A 12,662-nucleotide genomic window follows, 5' to 3' on the forward strand; every position below is an offset into this window, starting at 1 on the left:
AGGTAGTAGTACCCTGTAAATTCAGGGTAAACGCAGGTTCTTTTGGCCCAGGCTAAAGCAGGATGTGTCCGTTTTTGTTAGAACGTGTCATGTCTGCCAATTAACTGGCAAGCCTAACCAGAAGATTCCTGTGGCTCCATTATGTCCAATCCCATGTTGTCTCTAGTCCCTTTGAGCATCTGCTTGTTGACTGTGTGGGACCACTGCCTCGATCCAAGAGTGGGGATGGTCGTATCTGTTGACTGTAATGTGCCAGTCTACGTGTTATCCTGCAGCTTACCCTCTCAGATCGATTACAGCAAAATCTGTGCTTAAAGCACTCACTAGTTTTATATCTATTTTTGGCATTCCCAAAGTCATTCAAAGTAATCAAGGCTCTAATTTCACGTCAAGACAGTTCACTAGGGCTTTAAGTCAGCTAAAAACCAAACATAATATTTCAAGTGCTTATCATCCTCAAAGTCAGGGTGCCTTGGAATGCTTCCACCAGACCCTGAAATCTCTTCTAAGATCTTATTGCGTTGAGCTTGGGGTTGATTGGGAGGAAGGTTTACCTTGGTTACTCTTAGCTATTAGAGAGGTTGTGCAGGAGCGCACTGGTTTTAGCCCTAATGAACTTGTCTTTGGACATACAGTGAGGGGGCCAACAGTTGTTTTAGCTGATGAGTGGAGTGCTACAAAGGTTCCAGTCAATGTCTTGAATTATGTCTCTGGTTTCAGGTATAGTCTGTATGAGGCTAGAGCGGCTGCCAGGCGCAGGTTGGGGAAGGTACAGTCTAAAATGCAGAGTTTATTTAACTGTAAAGCGGAACATCTGCAGTTTAAACTTGGTGACCAGGTGTTGGCGCTGTGACCAGTCCATTTCAGGATAAGTTTAGTGGCCCTTATGAAATCATTAAGTGTCTCCCTGATTATAATTATTTGCTGAGTACTCAATCAATCAATCAAATTTTATTTATATAGCACTTTTTACAACAGTTGTTGTCACAAAGCAGCTTTACAAGTGCCGAGTCCTAGCCCCCAGTGAGCAAGCCAAGGGCGACAGTGGCAAGGAAAAACTCCCTAGTTTTTTGCATGAGGAAGAAACCTTGAGAGGAACCAAGACTCAGAGAGGGAACCCATCCTCCTCTGGCCGACACCGGTCACCATGACAACAACAACAATTTAGACAGAAAGAAATAAAGAAAAGGAAAAGATGTAGTATTGTCCATCATGGTGTAGGCTTACCGGTCAGGCAGTAGGTGGCTGGCACTGGATAACTCGCTTGCTTCTCCTCATCTCATTTTTCCTCGAGCAGGCGGGCAGCCATGTGGAGAAAATAAAACAGGGAAAATTAGCTCTGTATGAGGACATATACAGGACAGATGAAATTAAACACATTTCTGGAGTGTGGCAGCAACTCCGGCATTAAGTTAAACTATTACAGCCTAGCTTAAAAGGCAGAACCAGAAGGTAACATAGGCTTGGGGGCATTCTGAGACAATGGCATCCATCCACTGCACTGTCAACAAACTTGAGTGACCACGAGCAGTGACAGGACGACAGCACCAGCGCCCCAGTCTACCATAAAACCCTTCGTCTATGAACCCCTAGATCTGTACCTTTATCTAAGGGGGGATGTTAATTATCAAACGCTAAACCAAATAGGTGGGTTTTCAACCTAGACTTAAAGATTGTGACTGTGTCAGAGTCCCGTACGCATTTTGGAAGGTTGTTCCAAAGTTCCTGGAGGTATTCAGGAGAAAGCCCGTGCAGTGCTTTATATGTTAATAATAGAATTTTAAAGTCAATACGGAATTTTACTGGGAGCCAATGCAGGGCTGATAGGACTGGTCTAATATGCTGAAATTTTCTAGTTCTGGTCAGAACTCTGGCTGCGGCATTTTGAACTATTTGAAGTTTATTTAGATTCCTATTTGAACATCCTGGCAGTAGTGAATTGCAGTAGTCTAATCTAGAGCTAATAAAGGCATGCACCAATTTTTCTGCATCATCCTGTGATAATGCATTTCTTAATTTGACAATGTTGCGGAGATGTAGAAATGCTATCCTAGTAGTATTATCTATGTATTTATCAAATGATAGGTCGGAGTCAAGTATGACGCCTAGGTTTTTGGCTACTGTGCCAGGTGTAATGGGATAGTCTGCAAGATTAAGCATTAAATTTGGATTTTTTTGTCTTGCGGCCTTAGGGCCCACAAGGAGAACTTCCGTTTTGTCCTCATTTAGTTGGAGGAAATTTAGAGACATCCAGCATTTAATATCTCTTACACAGGCCTCAATTTTTCCTAAACTGAGTTTGTCATCAGGTTTGGCTGATATGTAAAGTTGAGTGTCATCTGCATAGCAGTGAAAATTGACACCATGTTTGTTTATAACTGTGCCCAATGGTAGCATATATAATGTAAATAATAGTGGTCCTAAGATGGAGCCTTGCGGGACCCCATATTTAACTATTGTACGTTTGGATGGAATATCATTGAGCTCTACAAACTGATAGCAATTTGTTAAGTAAGAATAAAACCATGAAAGGGCTGTGCCAGAGACTCCAACCCAGCGTTCTAACCTTTCTAGCAAGATCCTATGATCAATTGTGTCGAATGCTGCACTAAGATCAAGAAGCACTAACAGTGATACATAGCCTTGATCTGAAGCAAGGAGGAGATCATTTGTTACTTTAACTAATGCTGTTTCAGTACTTTTTCCTTGTGATAGGTATTAAAAAGGTCTTAAAAGTCATTGAATTTGAGATTTAAAAATGTGCAGATACCCTGGGTAGTACAATTTAAGGAAGAAATTATTTTCTCTAATTCTGATTGTGGGAGTGGATGAAAAGCATCAAGTTTTTCTCCCGGTATGTAATTTAAATCAATATCAGCCAAACCAGATGACATACCAGTTGTATTGCTAATAAAGGGTTTTATATTTTGTCTAATATTCTCTATTTTATTATCAAAGAAATCTATAAATACATTACTAGTGAGGTTTACTGGAATCTGAGGTTCTGTGCCTGCTTGATTTTTTTGTAAGTTTAGAAATAGTATTAAAAAGAAATCTAGGGTTGTTTTTATTTTTCTCTATCAGTGAGGCTAAGTATGCTGAGCGTGCTTTAGTGAGTGCCCGTTTGTAGTCAATAATGCTATCCTTCCAGGCACAGTGGAATACTTCCAATTTAGTGGATCGCCATTTCTGCTCTAATTTACGTGCTATTTGTTTTAAGTTTCTAGTTTGGTCAGTGTACCACGGGGCAAACTTTTTGATCTAGCTTTTTTATATTTTAATGGAACTACTATATCTAGAGCTGATCTGCAGGTATTCTCTAAGCAGTCGGTTAGACTATCTAACTCTTCTGGATCGGATGGCGAGTGGGCTAAAGCAGTTAAGTCAGGGAGGGTTTCAATAAACTGTGTTGCTGTTGATGAAATTATCGAGCGCTTTATACACTGCCGAGGAGACGGGCGGGTATTTATGTTAAGATGAATCTCACATTGGACTAAATAGTGATCGGAGATTGCTACGGTTTGCGGAAGTATATTTATATTATCTACGTCGATACCCAGCGTTAAGATTAGATCTAGGGTATGATTTCGATAATGTGTAGGTCCTACTACGTTTTAATGCCGACAGAGTTCAATACAGAGGTAAAAGCCCTTGTCAGTGGATCCTCCGCATTATCAAAGTGTATGTTAAAGTCTCCTACTATTATTATTTTGTCACTACATACTGCTAAATTTGCTGCAAAATCGGTGAAATCGTTTAAGAAATCTGGGTAAGGCCCTGGTGGTCTGTATACATTAGTTAGGGGAAATGTACTTATATTTTCAGATGGACTAATTACATTAATAGATTGCATCTCAAATGAGTTTGAGATATCTAAGTACTTCTGATGAATTTCTAAACAATCACGATAAATTTTACATATTCCTCCTCCTCTGCCTGACAATCTAGGTCTATGTATATAACTATATCCCACAGGAGTGGCTTCGTTTAGAGTTAAATAATCACCAGATTGAATCCACGTTTCAGTTAGACATAGAATATCAATTTTCTGGTCTGTTATAAGTTCATTCATAAAAACTGCTTTCGAGTTGAGCGATCGAATATTGATTAATCCAATCAGTATTCCTGATCGGCGTAAAAAGGGGCAAGTTTGTCACCAGTGGCGGACTTAGCAATTTGGGGGCTCAAGGCGAATTTAGCTAGGGGGCCCATCAACATTAATATGCGATAAATAAGTTAAGTCAGGTTCACACTACACGATTTTCGGCTGGTTTTTCAGTCGCCGACTGTTTTTGTAGATCGCCGACAGAAACCTGTGGTCGGAGGCAAATCGGCGATCACTCGGCGCTCACTCAGTCGTGTAGTGTGAACTGCTGAAAGACGCTCGCCGAGTGGTCGCCGACTCATCGCAGACGACCGGCAGATATCTAGCATGTTTAATATGTAGCATGTTTAATATGTAGCATGTTTAATATCTAGCTCAGTCGGCGACTGAGTCACCAGCAGCGTCTAGCTACAGCCAATGGGAACGCGGAGAGAGAACCGCGGCACCGCTGAAGATATCTCTGAAGAATGTACAAAAACTTTCAAGAATGCTTTCAAAACAGTTACCCAGCAAACACACAAAAACCTCACCTTTCTTACAACTTTATTACAACACTGTGTTTAAGTTATTGTGACAGCACTGGAGAAATAGTGCAATTGATTGTATCTATGTTCACTGCAACGGAGAGATGAAATAATTCTGGAAATTTGGGACTATGGAGTGTTTAAACAGTAAAAAAAAAATAATAATAATAATAACAACGAAAATGTGGAGTACATGTACATTGTTTTTTCTTCTACGTGGTGTTTGCTGGTTCTCGCGAGAGTTTCGTTTTCGTGTTCGTGTTTTTGGACGGCAGCCAGACGAGTCAGCGATTCCCCAGTCGTGTAATTCGTGAGCCCGCGTCGCAGATCAGTCATGTAGTATGAAAGCCACAACAACTGAAAGACTCGCGATTACAGCACAACCAGTCGTGTAGTGCGAACGGCACAAAAACCGGACGACTGAAAAGTCGTGTAGTGTGAACCTGGCTTTAGCTAGACAAGGGGGCCCTACTGTGGGAGGGGCCCAAGGCAATTGCCTAGCAACGCCTCTATGCAAAGACCGCCTCTGTTTGTCACATAAATCTCTTAAAGCCTTACTTCCCATCTGTTTTGCCAGCATCTGGTGGATTGGCTCCTGTTGTGCCTGAGGGCTCTAAGGAGGGTGAGTCCGCTGTGGTGAGGGATTGCTGTCTGAGTATTGTCAGTAAAGAAGTAGATGAAGGTGTTAGTGGACCACCATATGAAATTGTGGTCGGGCGCCTTCAGAACTCTGAGGTTCTAGCCTTCTTGTCTCTGTATCTTTCCCACCTCTCTAATGAGGAGAAGGACAATATTGTTGGCCTCATTAGTGCATTTCCATCTCTCTTTCCCGATATCCCAACTCGTACCAACTCGTACCCAACTCGTAACAATATCGTTGAGCACGATATTGATGTGGCTGGGGCATCCCCCATTAAACAACATGCCTACCGTGTAAATCCAAAGGTCAGAAATGCCCAATCAACTTTCCAAAGGCTTGTTAATCGTGTTTTAGCAGGTATGAGAGGGTGTGATGCTTACCTGGATGATCTGGTAATCTATAGCACCACCTGGAGTGATCATGTGAGTAATATAAGAGAACTGTTTACCCGTCTTTCGGAAGCCAATCTGACAATTAATTTAGCTAAATGCGAGTTTGGGAAGGCCAGAGTTACATATCTGGGTAAGGTTGTTGGAGGTGGACAGGTTCGGCCTGTCGAAGCAAAGGTTGAGGCCATCTGTAATTTTCCTGTGCCAAGAAACTGTCGGGAACTCCGGAGGTTTTTGGGAATGGCTGGTTATTACAGGGCTTTTTGTAACTAAACAGAACTTGCTTCTGTTGTTGCATCTTTAACCAACCTTCTCAGTCCTAAGGCACAGTTTCAGTGGTCCAGTAATTGTCAGGAACCCTTTGATAATGCAAAATGTCTTTTAGCTACTGCTCCGGTGTTGCAGGCCCCAAACTTTAACTCTCCCTTTTGTTTGGCTGTAGATGCCAGTGAGCATGGTGCTGGTGCTGTGTTGATGCAGAGTGACTTGGGTGGGGTAGAGCATCCAGTATGCTACTACTCTAAGAAATTTAATAGTCACCAACGAGCTTACTCCACTGTGGAACGAGAGGCTCTTGTCCTGATTCTTGCTGTGCAACATTTTGAAGTTTATTTGGGGTCTTCATTGGTCCCCATAACTGTTTACACTGATCACAACCCACTGGTTTTTATTGATAAAATGAGAAACCAGAATCAACGCATCATGCGGTGGAGTTTAATTCTCCAGTGTTACCCGCTCCTAATTCAGCACATCAGGGGTAGGGATAATGTAATAGCTGATGCATTGTCCCGAGTTTAGGAATCGTTTATTTTTGTTTTTGTTTTTTCCTCTTAGACATATTTTCTTTCTCCTAGGCGCCAGGATTAAGGAAGGTGTGTTTCTGAAGGGAACACAAGTGGTCTTTTATTTAGGATTTTGTTGAGCTTGGTTTGTACCAACCCTCTTTTAGGGAGGGAGGTGTTACAACCCCATGGGTACTAGTCTGTCAGTGCACGGGCAGGGCTGGGTCTGATTGGTCTAATTAGATCATTGAGAACACCTTGGTGGTATTGTTTATAAGGAGGGGCTCTTTCTTTCTGGGGGGGGCATTTATTTTCTTTGTTTGGGCACGTTGTGTTGGGCTTCTTGATTGCTCCTCTCTCTCTCCTATTTAAGCACTACTACTCAACCTACATCTCTCTCTCTCTCCTATTTTTGAATTGACTTATTAAAAATTTCTTCGAGAATTGAACCGTTGTTGTTCCCTTCTTATGTTGCGGTGTGTGGACGAGCTCAGGCCGTAACACACCGCAATCGAAATGTGTCCTCTGCTTTTACCCATCTGTGCAATTGGAACACACACACAAACACACTAGTGATTACTAGGGGGCTGTGGTGCACACGTGCCCAGAGCGGTGGGCAGCCCTAGCCCGGCACCCGGGGAGCAGTTGGGGTTTGGTGCCTTGCTCAAGGGCACCTCAGTCAAGGCCTCACAAGGTCACAAGATCAGTTCCCTACCACCAGACCATGACTGTAGTGGTGTACAGTCACACTGTAGTGGTGTACACACTGTAGTGGTGTAGAGTCACACTGTAGTGGTGTAGAGTCACACTGTAGCGGTGTAGAGTCACACTGTGTAGCTGGCTGGGTCTCAGCCTTCATCCACACTGCGAGTTCTGGTCCTCTTACGGGTAATATTAACATTTACTCAATTACTCAATTTCCATGAAGGCATTTATATAAAGAACTTTACCCAATACTTGCATAGATTACATAGTTAAATTTTTTGCAAATTGTTTTGGTTATTTTTGCTTGTTTGTTGTGCAGAGAGGACAAGTGTGAGCTACAGTAGTCCATGAGAAAGCGCTGATCATACTACAATGACCAAACAGCTCATCAAAACAGTACTGCGCATGCTAACAGAGTTAGCTATATAGCAGACAAACCAACTATTTAGCCTGATATCTTTAATCAGCTATTATAACACAGCACTGTAAACTTCTGCTAATGGGCCAGGTGGTAATATGCATAGAATAATGACTCTTTGTTTATAATGCAACAGGATTATGCAACATCGGTAGTAACAATAGTTGTATTTTCAATGTAAAAGCAAAAAATAATAGATTGCAAAATGTAAGATCAGTATAAAAATCCAATCAAAAATAACATTTGACAAACTCACAATCAATTAGTAAAGATGAGGTGTCCACTAAAAGTATTGCCCTTGAAACCACACGCAGACAAGTAATAGGAGGCAGGTAAACGAGTGTTAACAACATCTCCTTTCTGCAGCTGCAGGGTAAGACCACCAGCAATGTATTTGTAATTATTACCATAGTTATTATAACCATATCCATATAAGAAGAGCAGCTTCTCATTGTTCTTGTACAAATTAACACCTGAATAATAGCCATAAGTCGCTGAACAGGTGGTGAACCTGACGTAGTAGACTCCTCTGACTGGAGCGGTCAACATTCCTGAAATAAGACACACAAATCAGGTACTTTTCCACTTATAAATAATATCATAATGAACCATTAACTGCAGAATGTGCAAATTAACTGAATCATGAAGTTGATTCATAGTCAACTGCTAGAAAATCTGCCTAAAATGATAATTTACTGCCAGTAGTCTAGAGAACATTTATCTGTTTATTTTCTTTTTTAGTAGGAGAGTGTGATTCTTTCCTCAGGCATAAACGAATGCGTTCAGTAATTTTCTAGAGGTATTAACCAATGATAGTGTAGAGGAGCAGAGAGAATAATTTCATTGGTCAAAATCCAATCATTTTTCCTGATTGGCTGACAACTTGTCAGTGAGCCAGCACACGAGGATGTTTGCAGCGGTGCAGAGGGAATCTGAGCGAGAACAGAGTAAATATGACTGAAAGATGGACACGTGTGCGTGGTGTGTGAATCATGCTTTCATATTCAAAAATGTGTTCTTGACTAGTGGCAGTTAATCAACACCATACATACCATACTTCACTGGTTTTTAGTGTAACTGAGCAAATAACATACTCACAACTCATGTCTGCATGTCATAACCCAAACTCCACTTCCCAGAACCCCACACTGCTAACCACACCTTCCAATCCCATAATTCCTTCCAGTTCTGATTCTTAACGTCACCTGTTTTGTGTTTTCCCACTAGTCTGATTAAAGTCTGGTCTTTCCACTCGTCTGTGGTTTACTATGTGTTTCCACATTGTTGTTTTACGTCTTTTGTCATCAATCTGTTTCTGTTCTTTGCTATAATTGTCTGTTCTGTTTGCTGTGTTTCTGTCCATCCATGTTGAGATGAACACCTGGTTTTGGATTGTCTTTCTGTATATGAACCAGCCATATACTCTAGAAAAACTGCTCTTTATAAATATTAGTCCAGAAACACTGGAATGTTGAATTATTACTCCAGAAATGCTGCACTGATGAATTATTACTCCAGAAATACTGCACAGTTGAATTATTACTCCAGAAATACTACAGAGTTGAACTATTACTCCAGAAATACTGCACAGTAGTAATTATTACTCCAGCCTGACTGCAGTGTTTTCCAGTGCCATGGCTACATCTGTGGTACACTGATGGTTCTGATCGCTCCTGATCTGATGTGTAGACATGTTGTGAGTACCTGTACTTGGGCTGTAAGCTCCTCCAACATTTGTGATGACCACAGAGTAGACCACATTGGTGATGCTGTTCAAAGATCCCAAACTTCCATCCAGAGCCGCTGAGAATGCCACCTTGGGTCTGTCTACAGAGTCCAACACCATCAGTGACACAGAACACATGGACTTGTACAACTCTTCTCCTAGTGGGTTCACCAGTGAGGGGTTTACAGTTTACCTATGTTTGCTCTCTTCAGATAGTCCACATCACTTTCACTAGTAGCCAGTCTGGCATTAAGGGCTGTTGAGGAACATAATTGAGGATGATAAGTGAACATGAGGGGGAGTTTGTATGCTGTAGGGAGTCCTGCAGTCGTCAGTGTCAGGTTGGATCTGTGCTTATTTACCTGCACTTGTTTTCTTCAGTATCATTACTTGATTCTTACTGGCGTCTAGTGCAGTCTTTGTTGCTGTTCATTAAGCCATAATGAGAAACCAAAAATATTAACATGTGAATTATATGGTAATAATAACAAAACACATAAAGGGGACTCTCACAGACAGGTAGAACAGAGCAGTGTTGGTAAAATGCCCAACAGAATCACTCTGCTCACAGCTGTGGGGACACTAGAGTAGAAGAGATAAATAGGGAGGAAATTAAGAAGGAGCAGGTGTGTGATTGGTAAGGGGGCGTGGCTGTGAGGTGTGATTGGTGGATTCCTGGCTGAGTGTTGACTGAGGCATGACAATCGTATTTATTTACCCGTTTTCTGTTTCTTCAGGATTTTAACTTCACCCTCAGAGGCTGCTAACCTGTCCTTCACAGCAGACATCTCAGCTGTCTGTGCTGAAAGAAGGAAAACAAATCTGATCACTGGGGAAAACTCACCAAATATTTAAACGTTTTATAAAAGCAACATGTACATTTGTATGATCTACACCCCATGTTGTGTTTTTTGTTAGATAAGCTCTGTCCATGAACACATAATTCCATTACCTGAAATCTCTTTATTCAAGGTCTCCACTTTATTCTCCATTTGTTTGGTCTGTTTGATCCGTTGGGCAATTTTGCTCTTCAGGGCTGGCAAAGAATTTATCATTGAACTCAAACCATGAACTCAAATGTTTCAGTTATTTAAGACAAAATTGGAAAACCAAAAAATATCTAAATCTTTAGTTGGTGAATAGTTACTGTTGTTATATATCTGAACATCCAAACAGAAAAAGCACCAAATCACTCTTACCCGTGTTTTCCTGCTGCACGTATTTCATCTCCGTCTTCAGCTCCACCAGAGCGGTTCCTTGCTGGTACACAGTGTCTTTAAGCTGCTTCAACTCAGTAGGGAAGTTTGTTGGATTTGAAGCTTCAGCACTTTCAGCTTCCTGCAGGCTGTTGTGGACCAGCAGCAGTAGAGTTACAACAGCACTTCTCTTCATCTTGACCACCTCTCTCAGTGTGTGGAGATAAACTGCTCTTCTTATACACCTACTGAGATGAGCAGTTCTCAGATCTTACCATGATGAGGCCACTCACACTTCCTCCTTTGTTCCACTGCCAAATAAGGCAGTGATGCTTCTTACCACATTTGCTTTCCTACAGGAGGAACCCTGAAGTGGAGGAGTCCACCTGTTTGATCCTGCAGCTTCTAGGAGGTCACTGGTCTTCAAATGTCTTCTTTCTTTGCAGAAGGTTTAGTAACATCCATAAGTCTCATTAAGCTATGAATCTAACCCTCTGCAGTATGCTTGCAATTATTTTGTGAAGCATCAACATCATTTATGTTTAAGAAACACCTTTGTGTAACCTTTCCTCTTTGTCAAATCTTACTAAAATTCAGTATGTTATCAGCATGAGGTTCATCTAATGCTGTGTCAGTTATCTTAATTGCAAAATTGTATCTTGGGTGTTATTAAATGTATGTGAATAATTTCAAAGGCCTTAAAGATTTCCAAAACATTCTAATAAATGAGAACACCAGAGATAACAATAATAGTTATCATTGAATCATAATTAGTCAATAGTATATCTGAATGATGTGTTGTGTGTTTCATTTCATGGTTGTATTGAGCAATCTTTGTGCTGCTCTGACAATGATGAGATGAGGAATCTTATCTGCATCACAACTTCATACCAACTCATTTCACAGGTCAGTGTTAACGTACTGTTGCTCAAGATGACCACATTACTTGTTACATAATACATAGTGCAATTATGCAAGCGTTCAACACACCACCACCAATAACTGCACAAATACCAACGATACCTGCACAAGGTCAGAAGGATCAGGGGATAATAGATGGTCTAGTACAGTGGAAGTCCACACTCAACACTCTCATTATTACTAACGTGTTCTTATGTTTTGATGATTCATCTCAGTGGTTCTCAGTCTACTACACATATCAGAACTTCCCATGTTTACACCTGATCCAGCTAACAGACTAATGAACAACCTGTCCAGGTTGAGAAGGATATGTTCAACCAGAGAGAACTACATCCAGGAAATGGTCCAGTGAACCCACTCACCTAAACAAGCCGTGCTGTGTGTTCAGTACTGATGGTGCTGATTTTATGACTAACTCTGGACTCTAAAAATGAGCCTGTACTACAGTGTAATCCTCCATAACAGTGATATAAGTAGAGTGACGTGAGTGACATGTTAAAGAAGGCTGATCTGAGTCTGATAGAGAAGACCTGGCTTTGGTCAAGGTGAATATATCGTCTGGCATAATTTTGTCTTGTGTGTAGCTGCTCAGATTTGAAAACCATTTCACGAAGCTCCTGAAACACAGGTGCTCCTTCCCGAGGAGGTTTGGAGCTCTTAAGTGTGTGCTGAACTGGGCAACTGGCATGCTATGTGATTCAGCACTCAGTGGTCCTGATCTGTGAGATTTGCATGGTCTAATGGCAGAGCTGTTGTTCCCACAGACATTCTACAATAATCACAATTACAGCAGACCAAGGCAGAAATGTCTTGAACATATTCATAGTAAAGATTCAGTCCTCTGACTGTGGCACATTTAAAGTCGTAGAGCTACATTATGGCCCCTTCTACCGCGTGTCAGAGACAGGAACTCGAGTGAGTGACTCGGGTCAACGTCAAACTTAAGTGGCCTACAAAAAGACTTCAGACTTGACTTGAAACTCGTCCCTAATGACTCAAGACTCTACCTCATCCAAAATAACTCGTGGACAATAAAACTCAGTTGGTTATCTGTGTGCAAGTTATAAAAAAATAGTTTCCTTGTGTTTGTTTTGACATTATTGCTTATACTTGTTTTGGTGATTTGGGACGCAACCCTTTTGCTCGTGACGTATCAACATTGTTTAGCAAGAAATCAGAGAGAAATGTCAAATGTAAACAAACGAGGTTGCCATGGCTATGGCTGGAGTACCATACTTTAGCAGTAGGGACAAAAC

At 41.3% G+C, this 12,662-nt stretch overlaps 1 protein-coding gene and 1 pseudogene across 1 annotated transcript; both read right to left on the reverse strand.

Moving 5' to 3' along the window:
• Nucleotides 1-2,681: 2,681 nt before the first annotated feature.
• LOC143492624 (uncharacterized) lies at nt 2,682-5,553 on the reverse strand (annotated as a pseudogene).
• Nucleotides 5,554-7,385: 1,832 nt separating this feature from the next.
• LOC143492615 (uncharacterized) lies at nt 7,386-10,898 on the reverse strand. The gene is made up of 7 exons (XM_076990999.1): nt 10,489-10,898; nt 10,242-10,325; nt 10,008-10,091; nt 9,652-9,714; nt 9,483-9,545; nt 9,268-9,390; nt 7,386-8,114 (listed from the first exon to the last, which is right to left on the reverse strand). Exons 1-7 carry the CDS (start codon nt 10,679-10,681, stop codon nt 7,822-7,824), a joined length of 903 nt encoding a protein of 300 aa, XP_076847114.1. The 5' UTR covers nt 10,682-10,898; the 3' UTR covers nt 7,386-7,821.
• Nucleotides 10,899-12,662: the final 1,764 nt, after the last annotated feature.

Source organism: Brachyhypopomus gauderio, unplaced genomic scaffold, assembly GCF_052324685.1.
Source record: "Brachyhypopomus gauderio isolate BG-103 unplaced genomic scaffold, BGAUD_0.2 sc80, whole genome shotgun sequence".
Taxonomy (NCBI): domain Eukaryota; kingdom Metazoa; phylum Chordata; class Actinopteri; order Gymnotiformes; family Hypopomidae; genus Brachyhypopomus; species Brachyhypopomus gauderio.